General features: G+C 43.3%; 1 protein-coding gene across 1 annotated transcript in view; it reads left to right on the forward strand.

Annotated features, from left to right (window-relative positions):
• The window catches only part of CNTNAP5 (contactin associated protein family member 5), a 385,501-nt gene that overhangs the window by 161,936 nt on the left and 198,452 nt on the right, over positions 1–25,113 (forward strand). Inside the window, exons 4-5 of the mRNA XM_067570074.1 lie at positions 9,902–10,049; positions 23,333–23,536. Of these exons, the coding sequence (XP_067426175.1) occupies positions 9,902–10,049; positions 23,333–23,536 (352 nt within the window). The remainder of the gene's footprint in view (positions 1–9,901; positions 10,050–23,332; positions 23,537–25,113) is intronic.

The following is a 25,113-nucleotide window of genomic DNA, read 5'->3' on the forward strand; positions in this document are numbered from 1 at the left end:
TGGTAACAGGATGACTTCATTTTGCACCAGGCTGAAGAATTCATATTTAATGCAAAGCACTGGAATACTGGCTGCTGAATGCTTTTCTAATGGATGAGTGGAAGAGGAAGCCCTTCCTTTTTTATGCAGACATTTGTGTACCACAATCTGCTCTTTGCTTCATTACTTGAAAGCCAGCATCTCTAACATTACAGAGATATGGTTGGTTTTTCAAAATCTTCTGCTTAGATCTTTTTATTTTGGCTGATACAGGGAATAAAAGTTTGGCTGAAACTAAGTGATCAAACCTGTGTTGGGGGGGAAAAAAGATGCACAGATGTCTGTAGTTTCAGTGTCACTATCTCAGGATCTGAAAAAATGGTTTCTTGCTGCTGCTCTGGTATGAAAAAGATTGATTTGATCACAGTGAGAAGTGCAATTATTAAAACATAGACTCAGTTATGGGATATTACAAGCTTTTCAGTGGTGGTTTTTTTTTTTTTTTTTTTTTTTAAGGAAGGGACTGAGTGAAATGATATCAAGATTTTGATTTATCTATTGTGGTCTCAAGACAAAAGCCTGGAAAACCATAAGACTAAATCTTCTATTCGTATAAGTGGACTTCAATAGAACTGCACCAATTTACACTGATTCAGAATCTGACCCATAATATTCAATGCATTGGCAGCAGAACGTTTTCCATTTTGCCTGGTGTTTTAACTAGAGTTGCTCAAGACTTAAATGGAAAAATGCATAGAAATGTTTTTTTTTCTATATTTTTAGGTTTCAAAATGTTGATGAAACTTAAGTCATACAATTTTGACCAGCTTTACTTGGAACCAGCCTAAGTTTCATTCATTCCTCCCTCGTGTGTGTGTGTGTGTGTGTGTGTGTGTGTGTGTGTGTGTAAAGATGTGACTTGTGGTGGTAAAATTTCAGTGAAAAGATATTGAAAAAGATAAACAGTGCCGTAAGATAAATCTACAGTAGTCTCATGAGATAATGAATGTCATGTCTGTGGTTGGATTGTGAACTTTTTTTGCTCCCAGCAAAATTTTCAAAGCTACATTGACTGAAAATGTTTTTTTTCCCCCACCATTTTACAAATCATTGAGGAAAATCAAATATATTTATCCATCCCCTTTCATAGGACATTATGAGTAGGGGGTTGGACTAGATGGTCTCCTGAGATCCCTTCCAACCCTAATCGTCTATGATTCTATGACTTTGCAACTCCAAATAGAAATTTTATCGAACTACAAAACAGGGAAATAATGTAGGATAATGGAGTCAAATATTCATTTGAGGTCACTGTTGCATGGAATAACTAACACCTCTCTGGTGTCCTTTTGCTGGATCGGGCTGGCAAATTATCTTTGGAAAAATAGACTGAGAGTACACAGAGTTATTTGAACTCACTTTAATAAAGCTAAGTATGAGGAGGGTTCCAAGCATTGCCCAACAGTGCTAGGCATAAACATTCACTTCATTGTTAATCCCACTCATTCAATATAAAGCGTGCAAGCCTCCGAGATTTATGGAAAAGTACAGCCTGAAGTGTACAATTCATGTTCGCAATAGCAATGCAAAGCGCTGTTGCAGTCTATTGACTAAGGTTAATCTAGTCAAGATTCTAGGAAAAGACTTCCCTTTTAATGTGATGACATTTCAAATATATAAGGGTTTTTTGGAGATAAAGAATAGGATGCCAAGAAGAAACAGGAATTAGTTGCTGACTTTTGGCTGTTCCTCTATTTTACAGCTTTAAATTTGCAGTAAGTTCCTCCGAATAGCATTGCTACTAACAACAACTATCATATTTTATAGCCTTCTTCACCCCCAAGTGCTTTCCAGACTTAACTGATACTTAAAACCTTCCATGATGATCATTTCACCCACCCATGAAAGGTAGCCACATGTGGGATGAACATCACTTTTGTTTCAGAGAATAGTGACAATACATAAAAGCGTAGGATAGGAACTAATAATACTGTATCAATTTGAGGCTGTAGGGGGAATTTAGGTAGACTGTAGTTTTGACAAGACATTAGAGTGTAGAACTCTTTCCTAGAAGCTTGCTTTCTATACTCCTTCCATTCTTATTATAGTGCTTTCTTCCTGGTTGCCCATTATTCTTGATTGCGGTGTTGTGACCTTTTTGGCCCCAGGATATTAGAAATACATGGTGGGTGTGGTAATATCTTTTACTGGACCAATTTTTATTGGTGAAAGAAATGCTTTTGAACTACACAGATCTCTTCTTTCCCAAACCTGAAGGTATTCAGCATATCACAGCTAAATACAAGGTATAACAGATTGTTTAGCATAAGTAGTTAACACATATTGTAAGAGACAATTCAGAGTGAATGGCTCATTACAACAACATTAACTGCCTCCCCCCACACGCACCTTTTGTCCTATGACTGCAAATAGCCACTTCACTTCGAGTAATTTTAGCCGCAGGTTTGTCTCTTAGTTTTACACCTCTGACCACACTGTCGGCATCCAGTGAAGAATAATCGTCCTTTTTGAGTGTTAATTGGAATTTCCAGCTCGTGGAAAATTCTGATATTTCAACATATGGAATGAGATGAAAAGTTTGAAATTTCTAAATTTTACATGGAACAGAAGTTTGGGGAAAAAAATCTGATTTGGAAAGTTTTGTTTTGGCATTCTGGATTGACGCAAAACATTTTGACATTCCTGTAATTGTTTGGTTTCATTTTGTTAAATTGATATGAAATGCTTCATTTTGAGCCCAATTAAACAGAATTTCTCTTGCATAATCAGAGTTGTAATTCAGGCCCCCATTGTCTCCTATGGGCCAGGCTCTTATGGATCAGCCAGAAATGTCTTAATGCCTTCATTCTGCTCATAAGAGAACTCTCCTTACCCTGTGAGGGAGGAAAAACAATAACAGAAAATGTGGAAATGGCAGAATGTTAAATGACTTTTTTGTTTCAATTGTCACCGAAAAGGTTAGTATCGACTGGACGTCTAACGTAGTGAATGTCAGTGAAAGTAAGGTAGAATATGAAGAAAGAATAAGTTGAGTTAAAAATTACTTAGACAAGTTAAATGTCTGCACGTCACCAGGGCCTGATGAAATACATCCTAGAATACTCAAAGAGCTGACTGAGGAGATACTTGAGCCATTAGCAATTATCTTCAAAAAGTCATGGAAAACAGGAGATATTCCAGAGGACTGGAAAATGGCAAATACAGTGCCAATCTATAAACAGGGAAATTAAGGACAACCCAGGGAATTACAGACCAGTCAGCTTACCTTCAATACCTGGAAAAATAATTGAGCAAATAACTGTGTGATCAATTTGCAAACACCTAGAAGATAGTAAGGTGATAAGTAACATTGATTTGTCAAGAACAAATTGTCTCAAATCAACCTGAGAGCTTTCTTTGACAGGGTGAGAAGCCTTGTGGATGGGGAGAAGGGTAGATGTGGTATATATTGATTTTAATGAGGCTTTTGATACTGTCTCACATGACCTCATAAACAAACTAGGGAAATAAACCAAGATGGAGCTACTATAAGGTAAGTGCATAACTGGTTGGAAAACCATTCCCGGAGAGTAGTTATCAATGGTTCTCAGTCAAGCTGGAAAGGCATATTGAGTGGGGTCCTGAAAGCATCAGTTCTGGATTCTATTCAATACCTTCATCAAAGATTTAGATAATGGCATAGAGAGTACACCTATAAAGTTTGAGGATGACACCAAGCTGGGAGGAGTTGCAAGTGCTTTGGAGGATAGAATTAAAATTGAAAATGATCTGGACAAACTGAATAAATGGTCTGAAGTAAATAGGTTGAAATTCAGTAAGGACAAATGCAAAGTACTCCACTTAAGAAGGAACAATCATTTGCACACATACAAAATGGGAAATGACTGTCTAGGAAGGAATACTGTGGAAAGGGATCTGGGAGGTCATAGTGGATCACAAGCTAAATATGAGTCAACAGTGTTGCAAAAAAACCCAACCATCATTCTAGGATGTATTAGCAGAAGTGTTCTGAGCAAGACATGAGAAGTAATTATTCTGCTCCACTCCATGCTGTTGAGTACCATGGAGTATTGTGTCCAGTTCTTGGTTGCCACATTTCAGGAAAGATGTGGACAAATTGGAGAAAGTCCAGAGAAGAGCAACACAAATAATTAAAGGTCGAGAAGACATGACCTCTGAGGGAAGATTGAAAAGTTTGTTTAGCCTGGAGAAGAGAAGACTGAGGAGGGACATGATAAAAGGTTGGAGGGAGAAAAATAGTTCTGCTTAACCTCTGAGGATAAGACAAGAAGTAATGGGTTTAAATTCAAGCAATGACAGTTTAGGTTGGACATTAGGAAAAATTTCCTAACTTTCAGGATAGATAAGCACTGGAGTAAATTGCTTAGGGAGGTTGTGGAATTTCTATCATTGGAGATTTTTAAGAGCAGGTTAGACAAACACCTGTCAGGGATTGTCTAGATAATACTTAGTCTTGCCTCAAGAGCAGGGGACTGGATGACCTCTCGAGATCCCTTCCAGTCCTATAATTCCATAGGATAAGGTGTTTAAAAAGGAAATACAGCTTAATGTCCTTTTTGGTGATTTAGAATGAAACATTTTTAGTCAGTTCAATAAAACGAAATATTCCAGTTTGGGTCAAATTGACCAAAATAAAATGTCATTTCAATTTCCAACCAGGAAAATCCAAAATTTTTGGCAATCTAGTTAAGGTGACAGTGTTATCGGTATTCATGCCTTTATTTGCAATGCAGCTAATGAGAGGGTACATGTGTAACCTAATGGGGCAGACCCAATATGTGTAGCTTTCCCACTTTAGCAGAGTATGCAGGGATGGGCTGTGTTACTCTATCCTTCAGCCGCTTGACAGATATGCACAGATATGAAGCAATCAGTCCTCACTTATGGAGGGAAGAGAACTCAATCAGATGCTGTACTGCTGAAGCACAGTCTGCAGTCTCAATAAATGTAATTCTTAGCGAGGGGACCTGGGGTAGATTCATTTAAATCCCTATTGTATGGTAAAATTGAACTGCTTTCTTTGGAGTCTAACAGAATTCTGGGTAGAGTGTGGTAGGGGTGGAATCCAGTTTTGTTTTGTTTCTTCCTGCATTGTAGGATGTATAACTTGGACAGGTCTCTGTCTCTCTCTCTCTCTCTCTCTCTCTCTCTCTCTTTTTAGTACCCCCAATCCCTCCCCCCAATACCAAACAAGATGAGATGTCCGGGGATATTACTGTCAGGGGTACTGGGTGAAGGACAGGCATATCACGGAACAAAATTATAGAAGTTATTGGTAAAACAGAGGAAAAAATGTAGCAGGGTAGGAGATGTCTTTCTGGAGACATGGTAGGTTTCTGAATGGTTACAGTAGATTCTGTTTAACTGTGATGGGCAGGCTTTCTTCCAATCCAGACAAGAACCCCAATTCACCCGAAAATGTCTATTGTTATTAGTTTACATTACAATAGCATCTACAGATGCAACAAAAGATCAGAGTCCCATTGGGGTAGGTGCTCTACTCACACATAGTAGGAGGCAGTTTCTGCCCTGAAGAGCTTACAGAGTAAATAGAAGTGACAGACACAAAGTAACAGGGGAAACAAAGACACAGAGAGGTGGAATGAGTTGACCAAGGTCACACAGGAAGTCTGTGGCAGAGGTGGGAATGAAACCTAACTCTCCTGGCTCCCACTGCAGTGCCTGATTCATTGGATATTGCTGCCTCTCAGTGTGTCTCGTTGCTGACCCAAAGCCCGCTGATGTGTCTGAAAAGGCTTATGCTAATGTTACTGGGCTGTGACTCAGCCTCACTGTGTGTATTAGATCTTCCTGTTTGGTGATGCTGGACTAATCATATTTTTGACATGAAAGAACAGCCTGCCTGTCAAAGAAGAGCAACAAGGGGATGGTGGGGATATCTCTGCCTTGATTGGTGGCAAACGGATGTTTCAAGGTCTCATGCAAAAACGTGAGGCTCGCTGGGGATCCGATCTCGCCTTGATGATCTCCAAGCACTTGGAACCCTGCATCCATGCCTAGCCCCATGGAAGGCAAATCTCCTTCAAAACTGGGGCTGAATTTGGAGGGAAAGGTGTTTACTTTACTTTACTGCCACTCTCTTGCCAGTAAGAAATATGGATTGAAGTTTTGTTGCTGTGGATTGGGTGTCTCGTTATATTGTTACCCAGGGTTTTCAGAACTCCAAGCGGTGGTAACGTAACTGTTTCTCTCCAGGCAGTGTCAGGAACAAATCAATGGAGGTACAAACAAAAATGCTTTCACCCAAACCCACTTTGTATTAGCTCTGAAGTACACACACAGTCATATGTTGTTTGCAGTAGGTTTAGAGCATCTTAAAACTTTACAGTTACCCAAGTTAAGATGGCTTTGAGTAATCAACAGCCAGTCTTCTGAGCGGTGGGGGAGACCCTCTTTCTGTTTAGCTGCTGGGAAACTTAGGTGTCAGTATCTTGCCCAAAGGAAAGCTTCCTCAGACTGCTCCAAAGCCCACTTTCTAACTAAACTTTTTATAATTTTTCCCTGGACGAAGCACATAACTCATAATAGCCTCTAATAGGTTAGCAATTTCCCCAGTCACAGCCAATAACAATTCAATTTTCTCCTTCTCAACAAAATATTTCTAGTCATAATAGCAATAAAACTTCCATGTTAGAGGCTCCTAAACCCAAGATTGTTGTCCAAACACTCTTCCTGTTTTCATGGAACCTTAACTCCCTGTCCCAGCCTCCCATTCTGATAGCAAAACTGCAAACATGCAGCTATACGGCCTTGCTTCTCAGGGCCTAAGATTATCCTAGCTCTGTGGTGCTCAGACTTTCCAGATCACTGTACCCCTTTCAGGAATCTGATTTGTCCTGCGTACCCCCAAGTTTCACCTCATTTGAGAACTACTTGCTTACAAAATCAGACATCAAAATACAAGAGTCGCAGCACGCCATTACTTAAAAATTGTTTCCTTTCTCATTTTTACCATATAATTCTAAAATAAATTGACTGGAATATAAATATTTTGTTTATGTACCATATGCTGAAATATAAATACGTCATTGTCTGTATGAAACTGTAGTTAGTACTGACTTTGCTAGTGCTTTTCATGTAGCCTGTTGTAAAACAAGGCAAATATCTAGATGAGTTGATGTACCTTATGGAAGACCTCTGTGTACCCCCAGGGATATGAGTACCCCTGGTTGAGAAACACTGTCCTAGCTATACGATGTTTGGTTTTCAGCTGGCAGTGGTTGAACATACAGAATTGGTTGACTGCAGTACTGTCAAGTTATTGAGTAGCAGTATAACCTCAGACAAGTCTACTAAACACACAACACTCCTCCTGTTGAATAGCCTCCAATGAACCTTCACTGAATGCACAGATTGGAAGGGGCTAAAAACAGTCACGTATTCCAGTGCATTTCCTTCCCCTTACTCTCTGCCTCCCTTACAGGAAATTTTCCTTATCTGAAAGTGTCTTCAATGTCCTTGTTGCAAAAGAGAGAGGTTTAGATGGTACCAATTCCAGTGAAATTCCTAAAACTGTTGAATGTTGCTTTCTTTCCTGTGATACCATCATTGTCGTGATAGATCATTGGGGCAGTCAGAGAACTGTTCAGATCCATCATTCCCTGAGAAGGCACTGATACAATTGTAATGGTTCCATGGAAATAGTGTAGCATCACATTCAGTAGAAGGGTTGCTGAGATTCAGTTGTTTAGATAGATTCTGTACAGTGTTATCAGGATTGTATAGTGCCTTGCATATCATGGAACTTTTTGGTCTATTATGTGGTTTTTAGTGGACATAGACAGGGGTGACAGATTCCTCATACAGGGCTTGATTTTAGTCATTAACCTCTAAAAACCTAACAATCCCATTCAACTCCCAAAATTTAACAACCCCGTTTAATTAAAGTCTAGGTCACTGAAACTTGATCACATCTGAAGTTCATTGATATGCCTAGGGCTGGTATAGGTATTCCAGAATCAAAGCCTCTTTCAACCTAAAAAAAGTCCGACAAGATAACTGGCATTCTCATCCCCCTACTCCCACTTGTTCATATGTGAACAGACAGTTCACACTTTGCTTGAAATCAGTGTTCACCAGAATGTTTCAGAAATCCCCTGAGAGATGTTCAGATGCAGATCTATTCTGCATTACAGTTGTCACTTCTTACAGCTCATGCATGAGCTTTCCCACGCTAATAGGACTGTTAAAAGAAAGAACAACATTGTTTCTTATGGGAGTATCATTTTGACATTTCTGACTTGATTCCTTTTTATTCATTTTGATCCCTAGGAGTAGCTACTTTGGTATTTTGAATCAGTTTCCTCTTGTTGGTGGTTCCCTGTCCCCATTTGCTTGGGTGTTAGTGGCAGGTCACAGAGATGACGTAGGCAAGATCGATAAAGCAGAGAAGTACACCTGCACCTCATTAAATCAAGGCTGCAATAACGTAAATTGTAAATGTCTGTCTTGTGCAGCCCTGCACATTCATAATCTCTCTTTCAGCTTGGTTCATCAGTGGGACTTGGCAGAAAAGTTCGAATTAGCTACATCCTAAAATAACTCCTCTGGTAGGTAGTTAACCTCAAGGCTGCCTGGACTGTGCCAGCGCTTCTATTTCTGTTCACAGTTTGAACCCACCCCATTACCTGCCTAATAAAGTGAGAGAGCAGATAATCATTGGAGTCGTTACAGGAGCCAGCTTCTGTAGATCTGTAAATAAGCTGCTGTTTGCTGCCCTGCATGTGTGTCAAGTGTGATGGAGACACAATCCTGAGCTTGATGTCTTTTAAATGCATCAGCTTTGATGAGCAGACACTTCTTCTAACTGAACTCTCTTCTGTCTTTCTACACCCAGACAGCTAAGAAGTTCTCTTTGATGTTACAGCCATTTCGCCAAAGACTAATGTAAAAGGCAGTGTACCAGATCTTCAGTGGATGTAAATTGGCATAGCTCTTGATTTTAATGGAGCTATTCCAACTGACACCAGCAGAACATCTGGCCCAGTGTTGTTGCAGTAATGTCTCCAGTTCACTCAAGATCTTTGCACTCAGAGGGCCAAATTCAGCCTTTATAGGTGTTCAATTCCATTGACGTTGGTGTAGCTGGGCTCATTTACACCAGGGTTCAATAGGGTTCAGATTCTTCTATCCATCCAGGCAACCTGTTGAGATCTTTAAAGTGTGTTTAAAGAGAGAGCTTGCTCATGCTCAGGTTAGTTTAATAACTATTAAGGCTGGCTGGAAATCTTGAATATTGTGAAAATATTGGAGGCTTTGACATTTGTTTTGAAGTGGAATGAAAATGAGACTTCTCTGAAGTTGACAGACAGACACATCCCACTGCAGAATAGCCAATAATCTGGTGAGTAGGGCATTCACTTGGGTTGTGGGAGACCTATTTCAAATCTCTGCTCTGCCTGATTCATAGGAGGGATTTGACCCCAGGGTTCCCACCGTCTTGCTGAATGTCCTGATCACCAGGTTATTTGGGAGTTCCGAGAAACATTATTATTTGTGTTACTGTCGTGACCAGGAGCCATTGTGTTAGGTGCTGTACAAACACAGAACCAAAATATAGTCCCTGCCCTTCAGACCGATGAAATGGCATTTTTTCAACAGAAAAATGTTCTGTCAAAAAGTCATATATTGTTTAAAGCCGCACAGCAGCTCTACAAAAAACAAGTGCTGTGGATACCTTGGAGATACTTCCGCTACATTCCCAAAGCTTGGATGCTTATCTCAGTTAAGCCTGGTATTTGAAATCCTGCATTCTTTCCTCAATCCATAGAGAGGGTTTTTTGTCGAGTGATGTTTCTGAGCTCATTGCTCATAAGTGACTGAATGTTAAAAGTCTCACCAGAGCTTTCTTTCCTTGCAGATCTTCACAGGGAACACCAATGCTGACAGTGTTGTACACCACAAATTTCTGCACTCCGTGAAAGCCCGGTTCCTGCGCTTTGTCCCTCGGAAATGGAATCCCCGTGGAAAAATAGGCCTGAGAGTTGAGGTCTATGGTTGCTCATACAGTAAGTGCCTGTAATCCAAATGTTATCAGACAACATTGTCAACTTTCCAGGAAGCCCCAGGGAGTGTACCTAGTTGAGTACATCTTTTAATCCAATATAAACAAGCACCACCGTAATATCTGATTGGAAATGTAGCTTTCACGACAGATAAGCATTACTTGCTGGCTGAGTTTCCTTCTACTAATATGTTATAATCTGTCCTCTTTGCCCCATACTCCGGAGTTACAGGGAATTAAGATAGCTATAAAGGATAAGGGTATGAGACTAAAGAAACCGGAAGTCTAATCAAGGAATTCATAGACCTTTTAGAGAGTGTGTTGGAATATTTATTCCATTTATATAAATGCACCTTTCTAATTTCTGTACGGCATATCCTTTGAATGGGGAAATCTGTTAGTTAGATGTCTATGCTCTTTGCTTGAACAAATTGATTTCTCTGCACCCCAAAATTGTGAGGTTTTTTTTTTTTTTTTTTTTTTTTTTTTTTTAAGAATCAGAGCCATTTTCAAAATGTGACCATAAACTTGCATCTCTGTTTTTCTGTGTCTGCATTTACTGGGCCAGATCTCCAGCTGATGAAAATCAGCCCAGATCCATTATCTTCAGTATAACTCCAGTGATAAATACCATCAGATGATCTGGCCAGCTGTGCACAATTCTATCACTGAAAACATCCCAGTAAACTGAAGAGAGTTTAAAAAAAAAAAAAAAAAAAAAAGAATCTGGGGGCTGGAGGGACTGGTTTAGGAGGGCAGAGATTAAGAGCCGTGATGTATAGGTTGGCTAAGAGATGACTAAATGTGTCCATGAGTGAATGGGGGAAGGTGAGGTTGGAGGTGGAGCAGTATGATAATCTACAGACAGTTGAAGTAGCAAGACTGGGGGAACTATTTAAGGTGCTACCTTGGGGTCTAACTAGGCATAATGGGAGGAAATTCTGACAAGGAAAGTTTAGGATGACTATCAGGGCCGGGTTCAGAAAATCTGGGTCTCCCTCTACCCCCCCCAGTAAAGCCACTCGGTCGACAGGAAGGCACAAGAACCAATGTGCGACTGTGGAGGGGGGACACCCTCGCTCCAGTAAAGGGGAGGCTAGTGAGCTCTCATGTGTGCAGCCAGCACTAACCAGACACACCTAGAAGGCTTCCTCTGGCTGGAGGGAGGAAGCTTAAAAGGGGAAGCCAGCCCATTTTAAGGGTGGTGACGAGGGGGAAAACTGCTGGCTGCAGGAAGAGATCAATGAAGAAGAAGACCGTTGTGGATCCTGCTGCCTCTGATGCTGTATGGACCAGGCGTAAAGGGGGGGGGGGTGACCAAAAGCAGGGGCTGGAGGCAGAGCTGAACCCTGAGCAAGGCCACTAGAACCTGCAGATAAGACAAGGAGCTGACCAAAAGAGACTGACCAACTTTGTCTTTTGCCCTGACTCACCCTCTCCCAGAGGCAGGAGAGGGAAAAGAACCCGTTTGTTTGTTTGTTTTATTCTTGGGAGAGTCCCTTGTGGGCCACAGACAGTGGAAGGACAATGTCAAGAGCCCAAATCGTGATCTGGTGCAGACTCGGGGGAGGGGGAACACCCCCCGCCCCCACACTGACCTTTTTTATCAACACCACCCCACAAACTCCTATGTCATGCCCTGTGTGTGGAGGGGAGGGTCAATCCCATGAGAGGGAATGTCCAGGACTGTGCTTGTGTTTGAGAGAGTTGGAGATTTCCTGGTTTTTAAATAGGAGGAGCTCTCTCCATCAGCATCCATCGGCTCCTACTCCATACCAGGTGGTACTGGAGCATGAGGAGTAAACATCACACTAGAAGGTCACCCTCCCTCTGGAGGGGTGAGGTGTCTGCTGTGGCTGCAGGTTCGGCAATGATGTCCACAGTGAGATGGCGTTAAGCCGTAGAATAGCTTCCCAAAGGAAGGTCTGGAAGTCTCATCACTTAAAACTGTAAATAGCAGTGGTCCAGTGCACTAGAAATAAACTATGGAGGACATTCTTGCCTATCGCTGGGAGGGGAGGGGGGGCAGCGCTGGGTGACCTCGAACGTCCAGTGTGAAATGCTGGTTCTGTTGAAGCCAGTGGGATTTTTTCTGTTGACTTAAAGAGGGCCAGGATTTCAACTTGTGGTTTTGTCATTTGAAATTGAATCCACTTCTTCGTGCAGCCAAATTGTGCAGGTTAGGACTAATTTTCCAGTGCCAAATCAGTATGTTTTTTCCCTTCTGTTTCAAGATGATGATGATGATGACCTGCCTTTGTATGAATGGGGGCCTGTTTTATGGGAATTAGAGGCCACTCATCCACCCTTTCTTGGATGTGCAAAATAGTTACTGCAGTTTATTAGCTCCTTCTCTCATATAAGGAATCATTGACAGGGAATTGTGATATGCACTGTATTACTCCAGGCAAGGAGCAAGAGTTAGAGAAAGAGGATTAAGGAAGGAAGGAAAACAAGGAAGCAAGTGACCTGCTATCAAATTTTCAGTATAAATAAAGGCAAAAGTCCTCTTAAAAATTATATTTTGAACTTGCAATCACCCACGATAGCTCCACTCTGAATCGATTGAAGAAACACAAACTACCTGAGGGCAGGATAGTCAATGACTTTCCCCGGTGTGCCCAGTCTGACATGCAAGTTAACGGACATTTAATCAATAACAGTTTACACAGTCAATCAAACCAGTCGAGTGTGAGTGAGGGGGATAAAGATGTGGTCTAGGCTTCCGAGCAGAACCAGGAACCACTGATTGCAAAATGCTACTTCTGATCACCATTCCTCCTGTTATGTTGGAAAAGTCACTGGACGTCTTTGCCTCAGTTAACCTGTCATGAGGTTGCTGGCCCCATTAAAGGGAGTCTGGGCCCAGGCTATCTGTGAGGACGTAATTTAAGGGGAATGAGCACAACTAGCCAGATAATTGTGTAACGTGCAACTGGGCCTGATACAAGGCCACCAGGGCCCAGTTACAGACAAGGCTTCTAGACGGAGAAGCTCTCGAAGACCCTAGCAGGAGACAGGCTGAGTCATGTGAATCTCTCCAAGCTGCCAGGTGAAAGGAGTGAATGGAAAGAGGCTAGCTGGGAGAAAAGCTGACTGAAACCTACAGTTGGCCTGAAGCATAATCAGGCTTCCAGAGGAAGGAGAGTGAGATGTTTTGAATGAAAACTTAGCTCTGAGAAAAAGGCTGGGGACTCCTGAACTTGGGAGAGGATGCTTGACAGCATTGGCCTGCGGCCCGAGGAAGTGTTGGACCGAAGGGGATAATGAGGAGGGGTTTTCTTTCTACTCTGGAAACGAGTTAATAAATGAGAACATCTTGTCTTCAGTTTCCAGATCTGAGTAAATTGCTGCAACACCACAACTGAGAGGGGGAAGAGAGCAGCTGGCCTGCAAAACCACCCTGTGCCACTAGCGGGAATGCTCAGGGACAACTCCCATTTCAAAAAAAGAAGGGCGACAAAAATGATTAGGGGTATGGAAAAGCTTCCATATGAGGATAGATTAAAAAGAGGGGGAGTGTTCCGATTCGAAGATAGACAACTAAGGGGGAATATGCTAGAGGTCTATAAATCATGAATGGTGTAGAGAAAGTGAATAAGGAAGTGTGGTTGTTTACTCCTTCCCATAACACAAGAACCAGTGGGCATCCAATGAAATGAATGGGCAGAAGGTTTAAAACAAACAAAAGGAAGTACTGCTTCACACAATATGCAGTCAACCTGGGGAACTCGTTGCCAGATGTTTTGAAGGCCAAAAAAACTATAACTGGCTTCAAAAAAGAATAAGAAGTTCATCGAGGATAGGTCCATCAATGGCTATTAACCAAGATGGGCAGAGATACAACCCCTTGCTCTGGGTGAACCTCGGCCTCTGACTGACAGATACTGGGACTGATGATTGCCATGTTCTGTTCATTCTCTTTGAACCACCTGGCATTGGCTACTGTCAGAAAACAGGATACTGGGCTAGAGAGACCATTGATCTGACTCGTGGCCATTCTTATGTTCCCTCTCACAGGACTGCTTGGAGGATTAGTTACCTGGATTATGTTTGTAAACTCACTGGTTAACTAGATAAACTTCAACCTTGACCAGGCTCTCCAGCCTCCCTAATATTATCTCATTGTCCTCCATTCTTTGGACCACAGCACTTCTCTCTTAGAATATCTCCATTGGCTTTGTCCTACCTTCAAAGCTCTGCTCAGTTCCTCTCTGCCCTTTGAGTCTGTTTTGATTCTCTTCCACTTCCTTCTTTCTGCCCATAAACCCTGCTCCATTTGGCCTTTGGTCTCAGTCCACTCTTATCCTCGCTTTCTTCTCTGTTACCCTAAGCCTGGAGATCTCTGCCTATCCCAATGCATCAGGCACTTAAACCTCCTTTTAAAAAAATGAAATCCCTCCTCAAAACAAACTTCTTCCTCAAAGTCAAAAGCAACAGCTCAGCTTGATGCCGCCGCCACCGCCCACCCATTCTGTTCTGAGAGAACCATACTCCTGGGTTTTGCAGGTTTTGGGTAACACTTTCCTAAGAATGGCCATCCTAGATCAGACCAATGGTCCATCTAGCCCAGTATCCTGTCTTCTGACAGTGGCCAATGCAAGGTGCTTCAGAGGGAATGAATAGAAGAGTCAATCATCAGGTGATCCGTCATGTTGGCCATTCCCAGCCTCTGGAAAACAACAATCCCTGCCTATCCTGGCTCCATGAATTTATCTAGTTCTTTTTTGAACCATGTTATAGTCTTGCCCTTCACAATATCCTCTGGCAAGGAGTTCCACAGGTTGACTGTGCATTGTGTTAAGAAATACTTCCTCTTATTCCTTTTAAACCTGCTGCCTATTAACTTCATTTGTTGTTCTTGTGTTATGAGAAGGAATAAATAGCACTTCCTTATTTACTTTCTCCACACCGCTCATGATTTTATAGACCCCTGTCCCCCTTAGTCATCTCTTTTCCAAGCTAAAAAGTCCCACTCTTATTAGTCTCTCCTCACGTGGAAGCATTTCCATACCCCTAATCCTTTTTGTTTCCCTTTTCTGTACCTTTTTCAATTCCAATACATCTTTTTTGAGATGGGGTGACCAGATCTCCATGCAGTATTCAAGATGTGGGCATACCATGGATTGATAAAGAGGCAATATGATATTTTCTGTCTCATTATCTATCCCTTTCTTAATGATTCTCAACGTTCTCTGTTAGCTTTTTTGACTGCTGCTGCACATTGAGTGGATGTTTTTAGTGGTTTTGAGTGGTAACAGCTAATTTAGACCCTGTCATTATATATGTATATTTGGGATTATGTTTTCCAATATGCATTACTTTGCATTTATCAACATTGAATTTCGTCTGCCATTTTGTTGCCCAGTCACCCAGTTTTGTGATATCCCTTTGTAACTCTTCACAGTCTGCTTTGGACTTAACTATCTTGCATAGTTGTGTATCTCCTGCAAATTTTGCCACCTCACTGTTTGCCTTTTTTTTCCAGATCATTTATGAGTATGTTGAACAGCAGTGGTCCCATTACAGATCCCTGGGTGACACCACTATGTACCTCTCTCCATTCTGAAAACTGACCATTTATTCCTATCCTTTGTTTCCTATCTTTTTAACCAGTTACTGATACAGGAGACGACCTTCTCTCTTATCCCGTGACAGCTTAGTTTGCTTAAGAGCTTTTGGTGAAGGATCTTGTCTAAGGCTTTCTGAAAATCTAAGTATACTATATCCACTGTATCACCCTTGTCCACATGCTTGGTGACCCCTTCAAAGAATTCTAGTAGATTAGTGAGACATGATTTACCTTTACGAAAACCATGTTGACTCTTCCCCAACAAATCATATTCATCGGAGTCTGATAATTCTGTTCTTTACTATAGTTTCAACCCATTTGCCTGGTACTTAAATTAGGTTTCCTGGCCTATAATTGCCGGGATCGACTCTGTAGCCTTTTAAAAAAAAATTGGCATCACATTAGCTATCCTCCAGTCAGCTGGTACAGAAGTTGATATAAATGATAGCTTACATACCACAGTTAGTAATTTTGCAATTTCACGTTTGAGGTCCTTCAGAACTCTCGGGTGGATACCATCTGGTCCCAATGATTTATTATTGTTTAATTTATCAATTTGTTCAAAAACCTCCTCCAATGACATCTCAATCTGGGACAGTTCCTCAGATTTGTCACCTAAAAAGAATGGCTCGGGTTTCGGAATCTTCCTCACATCCTCAGCTGTGAAGACCAATGTGAAAAAACTAAATCAATTCTTTGCAAAGACTGTATCTTCCTTGAGTGCTCCTTTAGCATCGTGATCATCCAATAGATCATCAGAAACAAGTTCACTCATCTTAGTATTTAGACTTCTAGCATTTTTATATAAGCACTTGAAAAAATTGTCACTTTTTAGCTGTCTGCCATTGTGTGATGTAATTGAATGGGACTCTATTTCATTTTACTGTTGCTCATCAGATTCTGCCCATATTTTATCCTCTTCTATCCTCTCCTCCTTACTAGGATATAGAGACTTTCCGTTAATAGATCCTCCCCATAGGGATGTCTCTGTCCAAACCATGTGCCCCTCCACACCTGTCAGCTTTCCCCCAGCCCTTAGTTTAAAAACCTCTCTATGACCTTTCTAATTTTATGTGCCAGCAATCCAGTTCCATTTGTGTTTAGGGGGAACCCATCCTTCCTGTATAGGCTCCCCCTTTCCCAAAAGTTACCCAGTTCCTAATAAATCTAAACCAATTCCCCCTCCGCCATCATCTCATCCATGCATTGAGACCCTGGGGTGGAACTGGAAGCATTTCAGAGACTGCTACCATGGAGGTCCTGGACTTCAATCTTTTACCTAGCAGCCTAAATTTGGCCTCTAGGACCTCTCTCCTATCCTTCCCTATGTTATTGGTACCTACATGTATCAAGACCATCGGCTCCTCCCCTGCACTACACATAGAAGTCTGTCTAGATGTCTCAAGAGATCCTCAGCCTTCATACCCGGCAGGCAAATAACTATGTGGTTCTCCCGGTCATTGTAAACCCAGCTATCCATGTTTCTAATCATCAATTTCCCCCATTGCTGTTACCTATCTTTTCCTAGTAACTGGAGTTCCCTCCTCTGGAGAGGTATCCTCAGTGTGAGAGAATACCATGACATCATCTGAAAGGAAGGTCCGCACTATGGGGTCGTTTCTCTTTGCTCTAGTTTGATGTTCTCTTTCCCTGAGACTTGCATCCTCCTTAATAGTACTGAGGCTGTCATCCCGGGGGTGGGATTGTTCTACTGTGTCCTAGAAAGCCTCATTTATGTACCTCTGTCTCGCTTAGCTCCACCAGTTCAGCCACCCTGGTCTCCAAAGACCCTCTGAGGGCCAGGATCTCCTTGCACTGAATGCACACACATGCCACCTGCCCATTGGGCAGGTAACCATACATGTTGCATCCAATGTGATAAACTGGATTGCCCCCACTCTGTTGCAGGACTTCTGTCTACATTCTCTTTTTACTCTTGCAGCTCTTTCTTTTATTATTCTTTATTGGGGGAAGGGCGGGTGTTAGTTTACAGAATGTTCATGAAGTGTATCTACCCCTCCCCCATTTTCCCTCTAAGCTCCCTCGCAAAACTTGCCTGTTGGCTTGCTGCTCTGGACGCTTAGGAGTGGACTTTTTAAACCCTGGTTCTCCTTGAGTAGCCCCGTTCCCTGGTTAAGGGTTGATGGGTGCTAAAGGACTTGGGACTCAAAGCCTCTTAAGAAGCTCTCAGCCTTCCCTAGCAGGCACCACTCACACTCCAGACAACAAAATCATCCCAAGGGTCATGTATTCTCTCCTCCTTCACCTGGAGAAGTCCCTCACAAAACTCCTGTTAGCTGCCCCTGTCCGTTTCAACCTATAGTCATCCCTGTACAACATTTGTTATCCATACCACATGAGGGTATCTGAGAAACCGTAGTTAGTTCCTATTCCAGGTACATGGAGAAACAGTGTCCCAAATTCCATTGTGGCCTTGATCGTACAGCACAGAGCATAGTGTCTCAAAGGTTTTTTGCTACTCCCCCTTCAAAGAGTCATGTACCCTGTGTGCCTTCCCCCCCACCACAGCAGAGGGATATCCCAGCCAGCTAAACTGGCAATGCTGGGGGATGCAGGGCTGGTGGTTTCTTGTTGAATGCAGGAGCCTGGGAGGTGCTGGGTGTCTGGGAGATGCAGGGTGTGGGTGCTGGGTGCCAAGGGGCGGTGGGAAGGCACGGCCACCCCCCATTCACTCTTGCCCCTGCCCCACACGCACCTCTGTCAGGAGTTGGTATCAGGTACCCAGCAGGCCCCACCTTTTACCTAACCAGCCCAGCAACCATTTGCAGCATCCAAATCTGGCACTCCTGCAGCTGCGTGCCTCACCTAAACTTGAGCAAGGACCTCTTCCTAACCCAGGGCGAAATGCCCACTCAGGCGAGGGCAGAAGCCTCCCAATGCGGTCACCCAGAGGGGGGCCTGTAGGACGTGGCTGACTCTGAAGTGCCTCAGTTCTGTATTGCTTGCTGCTGCCCTTGATAACCTTCGTCGCTTCCCCTGAGGGATGCCTCCCCTGCACGTTGGGAACCTCTGGTATAGTATTGCTCAGCTGGGGCCGGATTCTCACTCACCAAAGCACCTTTATGCCTCTGTGACATGTAAGGACCTGATGCTCAGCTACACCAAGGCACCTAGAAGCTGACAGAGGAGCGTAAAGGATTTTCTGTCTAAACGAGACTCAAGCCCATCGTGTCTGAGACTCTGTCTAAGTCAGTGGAAAGATTCCTGTTGACTTCAATGGGCTTTGGATCCAGTTCATAACCAGAAGATAAAAAGTGATCAGCTGGCCCAAGACTACAGGGGAAGCTGCTCCTGCATTAATGGACCCAGGCCTGCGTGACTGCCAAGTAGCCTGAGGGTGCAGCCAAAGAGGGAAACATGCAGCTAAGCACCTCATTGGTATGCGGGAGAGTGCACAAAAGCTCCACGTTTCCTCAGATATCTTCTGCTCACATCTGCTCCTTTTTAACCTTGCATTTTTGAGAGAGACAGAGCAGGTGTGCAAGTGGCTTGAGACTTACAGCTATTTAGGCAATTTTGCAACAACGTGGCTGGGCCTAGAGTTTAACCGTTCTGTTGCCAGCACGTAGCCTCTTGTCCCGCTTTCACTAGAGAGCAGCATCCTCTGGCTCCTTGCTCAGCACCGCTTAAATGGATCCAGTCCTGTTACAGTCAAAGTCAACGTCCCCCAAGCCAGTGGCTCTCTGGGCTCAGCTGTTGGGAAATGTTGGCTTTTGATGGTGACCCCTGTGGGAGGAGTTAGGACTTCTACAGCATCAAGCATGTTGCAAGGGCAAAAGCAAATGATCAATACTCCTGAAGGGCTTCAGAGATGAAACACGTTACACGGGAGTTGTCCGTGACAAGGCAACATTTGCTAACAAATAACACACACTTCCAAGACCCATCCCATTAGTGCGTTGGCACTATGCTGGGGAATGCTGGCTTTTAAACACTATATCTGTGTTAATTATTATTCCTACATAATAAAATGATTGCAGTGGAGCCTGAACAGGCAACCCTACCTCTAACAAGAAAACCCTTGCCTTTAATAACCATTTTAATGGTAGATCTACACTTATCTAAAGGATGTAGACAGCCAGTGCACGCCCAGCGAGCGTGGATATAAATAGTGTAGAAAGGACGCCCTACTCTAGGTGAATACAGTGCTATACATGCTTGAATTCTAGGTCATGCTCCTTACATGGCTCTGTACATGCTCAAGCACATCTACGTAACTGTTTTTAGCAGTACAGCGTATCACTTCACCATGCTGAAAGACTCCAGCAGCAAGGAAAGGCTCTTCATGGTTGGGTATAACTACACACTGCAGCGAGCATGGATACAGCCTGCCTTTCAGTGCAACATCTAGGGCTTGTCTACACTTACCTCAGAGATTCGGCAGCAGTCGACCAGAGTTACGCAAACTACGCAAAAAACTTGCGTAACTCACGGCGACTTCTGTGCTTCTGTTCTGCGCGCCATCTTCAATGCACTGCACCGACGGGAACCATGTTCCATTCAATGCAGCGCTACACCACTTGCGAAGGTGGTCTTAATACATCGATTTCTGGAGCGACTGAGTGGGTCTTCAGTGACTGCTCAGTTGATCCAGTTAAGTTGATCTGACGGCGGCCAATTTGCCGCCATCAGTGTAGACATAGCCCTAATTACATATACCCTATCTGCCACCACAAGCATACACAAGGTTTAAAATACATCCAAGACTCCTAATATGACTGGGTTTCATCCTTTTTAAAAAAAGGCCAGCATATTTCTGCTGGTGACTTGGATTTCCTGTATCTGAAATGTGATATTTCAAGCAATGAAGCTATGTCAATATACACAAACATACTTACCCATCCTCTATTCAGACAGTAACTGCCTTGACAATTATCAGAGAGCTCGTAGGCTGTAAAATCAGGCAGAATTTGGCAGCCCGACATGCAGCTTATTTGTTTCTTTTCTTAAACGTAGCACAGGGGGAGGAGGGAAGCTTCAAATGCAAAATTTGTCCACCCCACCTAAAATAACCAGACGCTTCCCCTCACATCCTTCAACATAAACATGAAATCATGCAAGTCAGAGAACTTGTATCAAAATTGCAGCCCAGAAAGAATTCGTCATGGATTAAACAGAAATTCTGTACATAAAGGGATTATAATGCAACCTCTCACAGACCCTTGGCTACAGAGTCCCGAATAGTGAAGTGGTTATAACAAATAGCCAGAGTTATAGCAGAGGACATGTGCAGACAAATGGCAAGTTGATTGTTTTGGATGTTGTGAGGGAAATGAGTATCTTAATTCTTGGGGAAGATCTTGTTAGCTAAATGCTGGGAAAATCCTGCTGATTCACCCTTTTCTGTAGAATGAGATTTATGGCTGTATTGAAAATGCTGTTCATTTTCTACACCTGAGAATTGTTCCAAAGGACATCAGCAGGATCAGGTATAAATTCAGCTTACCGTTGGGAAATTGTGGAAGATAGTGAAATGGGGCGTGCAAATTCACTTCTTCCTAGGAGTTACAGCTCTTCATCTTTGCCCATCAGAGGTCTCCTTTCTCATCTTCCGTGGGCAGAGCGCCTGGGAACATAACGGGATACTGTGGTTTTTAAAAATGAGAGTACAAGCCCTTCGCTGGGCTGTTTCTTTGCCTTTCCTTCTGACGTGTTTTTCATGCTATGAGATAAAATTATTGCACTGTAGAGAAGCACCCCTGGATGGAGGTGGGGTAGCTTTTGAAGTTTTCATAAGTGTCCATGTAAGGCAAACAGCCACATTTTTGCTTCTTAAAAGACAGCCATGTTCCAGTGACGGAGTCGAAGCATGCTGTCCAAGCGCTAGGTTGTGGAGGTTTTTGGTCAGAGTCATTCCCGGGCTGCGGGCAGTGACTCTGCAAGGAGTACAGGGACAGGGGCTCCTGCCTCCTACACTCCCTTATCTGCTTTGGAGGTTGGTGCCCACAAAGTGGCAGCAGGAGAGGGGCTAGCAAGGCCAGCCAGGAGATGCATCCATTCAGAGCATCTTGACTTTGCCAATAGGGCCCCTGTGGGCTGCAAAATAATCAGACCCCATGGAGTAATCTGCCCTGGGAAATTGATTGGAAGAACCCAAGTGGGCACTGAGGTCACTGCAGGGCCATGAGGGGCCACATGGGGGCGTACTCTGGAGGTGATCACAGAGTCATTTCTCACAGGGTTTCCAGTGTTTCCTTTTGGTCCTTAACTCTCTGTAAAGCCCCATGTGATGTTATGATCCTATATACGCACTAAATACCATGTTTCTTAGGTATCTGCCCCTTTGTCCCAATTCCATGTTTGTTCTATGATCGTTACTTATGAGGCAGTTAGAAACATTCAGCTGGATATTAGTATTGAAGCAGACATGGATAAATGCTATCATGCTGACATCTAGAAGTCTTTGGTGTCAGGGCGCATGACAAGAAATCACTGGGTCCTATTATAGTACCATCATCATTTTTAAAGACCGATTGCTTAAAAGCTTGGTTTGCAACTGCCAAATGCACGTGTTTATCTTGTCTACAGAGGAACAATCAGAGCTGTCCCTAATGGCCGAACTATGAGGACATGGCTCTGAAAGAGTGTGTTTGTGACAGGTCAGCTAAGCTGCCTGGGTGGCCTATTAACAGAGTGTAGAGCGAATGCTAAGAAGGGTTATGAGAATTGTAGTTGCTTTATCCCTTTAAAAGCATTCTGACCTAGCACTGGTGTGATACCTCCGGCCAAGACAATTAGCATTCAGAAATAGGTTTGGTAAGGTCATCATAAGCATGCAGCTACCCTTAGGAGGGAGGGATATTTATCTGAGGTAAGATTATGCTGATTTGGATGCAAAAGCAGAAGGAGAGACGAATCCAGGGTGTAGATCCAGCTTCACGGGAATTTTTTGGAACATAGGAAAAACTGGAACAAGAACCGGCAGTGTGAACTGGAAGCAGTGACTACTGTCCTGAATGTCTGTGGGTCATAAGCAGCGGACATGGCAGGACATGGCTTTGGTGGTGGTGGTGAGGTGGTATCTGGTGTGAAGAGAAAACAGGCCAACAAAACAATTTTAAAATAACAAAAGGGCTGTGAAAAGAGGGGAGGAAATTATACAAGGGTGATGGCCTAGACAGGAGAAGCTGATGGAAAGGGACAGTTGACTCGACCAGTGGTTCTCAACCTTTCCAGACTACTGTACCCCTTTCAGGAGTCTGATTTGTCTTGCGTACCCCAAGTTTCACCTCACTTAAACACTACTTGCTTACAAAATCAGACATAAATATACAAAAGTGTCACAGCGCACTAGCACTGGAAAATTGCTTCGTTTCTCATTTTTACCATATAATTATAATGTAAATTGATTTGACCATAAATATTGTACTTACATTTCAGCGTATAATGTATTGAGCAGGAAAAACAAGTCATCGCCTATGTGAAATTTTAATTTCTACTGACTTTGCTAGTGCTTTTTATGTAGCCTGTCTGTAAAACTAGGCAAATATCTAGATGAGTTGATGTACCCTCTGGAAGACCTCTGCGTACTGCTGGTTGTGAACCAGTGGGGCAGGTGGACCACTGGTCTGGTGTATTGTGGTGGTGTCTATATTTCCTATGTGCCGAGTGCCCTCTACACTCAGTGAAATCAAGTAAAACTTTAACGATAATATAGTTCCTCCTCTCTTTTTGTCTTCTTTCTCTCCCCTTAGAATCGGATGTAGCAGATTTTGATGGCAGAAGTTCCCTCCTCTACAGATTCAATCAGAAACTGATGAGCACCTTCAAAGATGTGGTTTCCCTGAAGTTCAAGAGCATGCAGGGGGATGGAGTCTTATTCCATGGAGAGGGACAGCGTGGAGACTACATTACACTGGAGCTGCAGAACGGGAAACTCTCTTTACACATTAACCTGGGTAAGAGTTGATTATTTTTATATGAGAGTCGTTTTCTATTTACTGTCATTATTTGTTTTATGGCAGCATCTAGAAGACCTGACTGAGATCGGGTCCCATTGTGCTAGGCGCTGTACATGTGCATTGTAAAAGACCGTGTCCGCCCCAAAGATCTTGCAAAGTATAAATAGACAAGACAAAGAGTGGAAAGGGAAATAGAGAAGTGAAGTGTCTTGCCTGAAGTAACACAGTAGGTCAGTGGCAGACCCAAAAAGGAGAAACCAGGTCTCCTGAGTGCTAGTCCATAGTTTCTCAACCTGTGGTACGTGTACCCCTGGGGACACAGGCAGGGGATATGCGATGAAAAATCCACTGAAGGGAGGTGAGCGGCAGCCCTCAGCTTCTGGGGAAGCCAGGTTGTAGCCGCCTGCTTCCTGCCCACATCCCTAGGTCATAGCCTGTGCAGAAGCGTCCTCCGCCCCAGCTCGGAGCAGGTGGCAGTCGCCCACCTCCCAGACTGGGAGCCAGATGGCAGCTGCCAGCAACTTGCCCGGGTGGCAGCTCCCCTCCCCTCCTCGGCTCAAAACCCGGTGCCCAGAAAGCCAGGTGGAGAACCCAGGCTCTACCTACAGACTTACTTGTCAATTTCACTGCTCTAGCTGGGCAGTGAAATTGACATCTGTGACAGACCCAGATTTTACCAGAATAAAAATGTTAAGAGGGGCCCACGCAGTGTGATTTGCCCAGGCCGCACCACCCTTGGGAGGGCCATGGGGAGCGCTGCTATCCACACTGGTGGGCCCCTCTTAACATTAACTGGTTGGCCACTGGTGCCTGCTCAGACCTCACAAGTTCCCATCTGTGTGAGAACAGCAGCACCTGACTCCACCATCAGGCCATAGTGATTGGCTGGCATTGATTTTTGCCTGTATATGGAGAAAGGGGAGGGGAGAAACAGCAGGGGTTTTGTGATCTGCCACAGCCACACAGCACTGCAGAACTCAGAACTCTCCTGCTGTACGAGAAATAGTCGTCCAGCGGTAAAGGGGGAAAAGATTGTATTTCTCAGAGTGGAAAATTGAGTGTTGGGGCACTTATTACAATTGTCAGAAGTTAGGGGGTACTTGCTACTTAAAAGGTTGAGAAACACTGTACTAGATCAGTGCCTTATTTACTGGACTACGCTACTTTTATTTTTCTAGGTGCAAATATTGTTGCCTATTTAATATGTGTGAGGTCACAAGGGATTCAGTTGCAATCTCAGCTACAATTTCCTTTCTGTGCTTAGAGAATGATTCCTTTTTAAACTCGTCATTTCTGAACAGGGGTCTGTCCCAGCTCTGCAGGTGACTATCCAGTCATATTTAGCATTCAATTCTCAGTTTCTGTGGCTACTCTCCTGCAATAAGTCTAGCTAGATATTTCTGAGCAGGCTGAAAACAGATCTTCATTATCCTGTAATTGAACCCTTGTGTTGGATGAGGCGTGATAGCCTCTGTGTTGTCACTGCTACATGTTCAGACAAAGGAAAAAAGAAACCGAAGGGGAAATGTCTGCATAGGTTGGAAAGCAGAATTCCCCTGGATCAAAACAGCTTT

Source organism: Emydura macquarii, unplaced genomic scaffold, assembly GCF_026122565.2.
Source record: "Emydura macquarii macquarii isolate MOO-44397 ecotype Brisbane River unplaced genomic scaffold, CSIRO-AGI_Emac_v2 contig_2988, whole genome shotgun sequence".
Classification (NCBI taxonomy): Eukaryota; Metazoa; Chordata; order Testudines; family Chelidae; genus Emydura; species Emydura macquarii.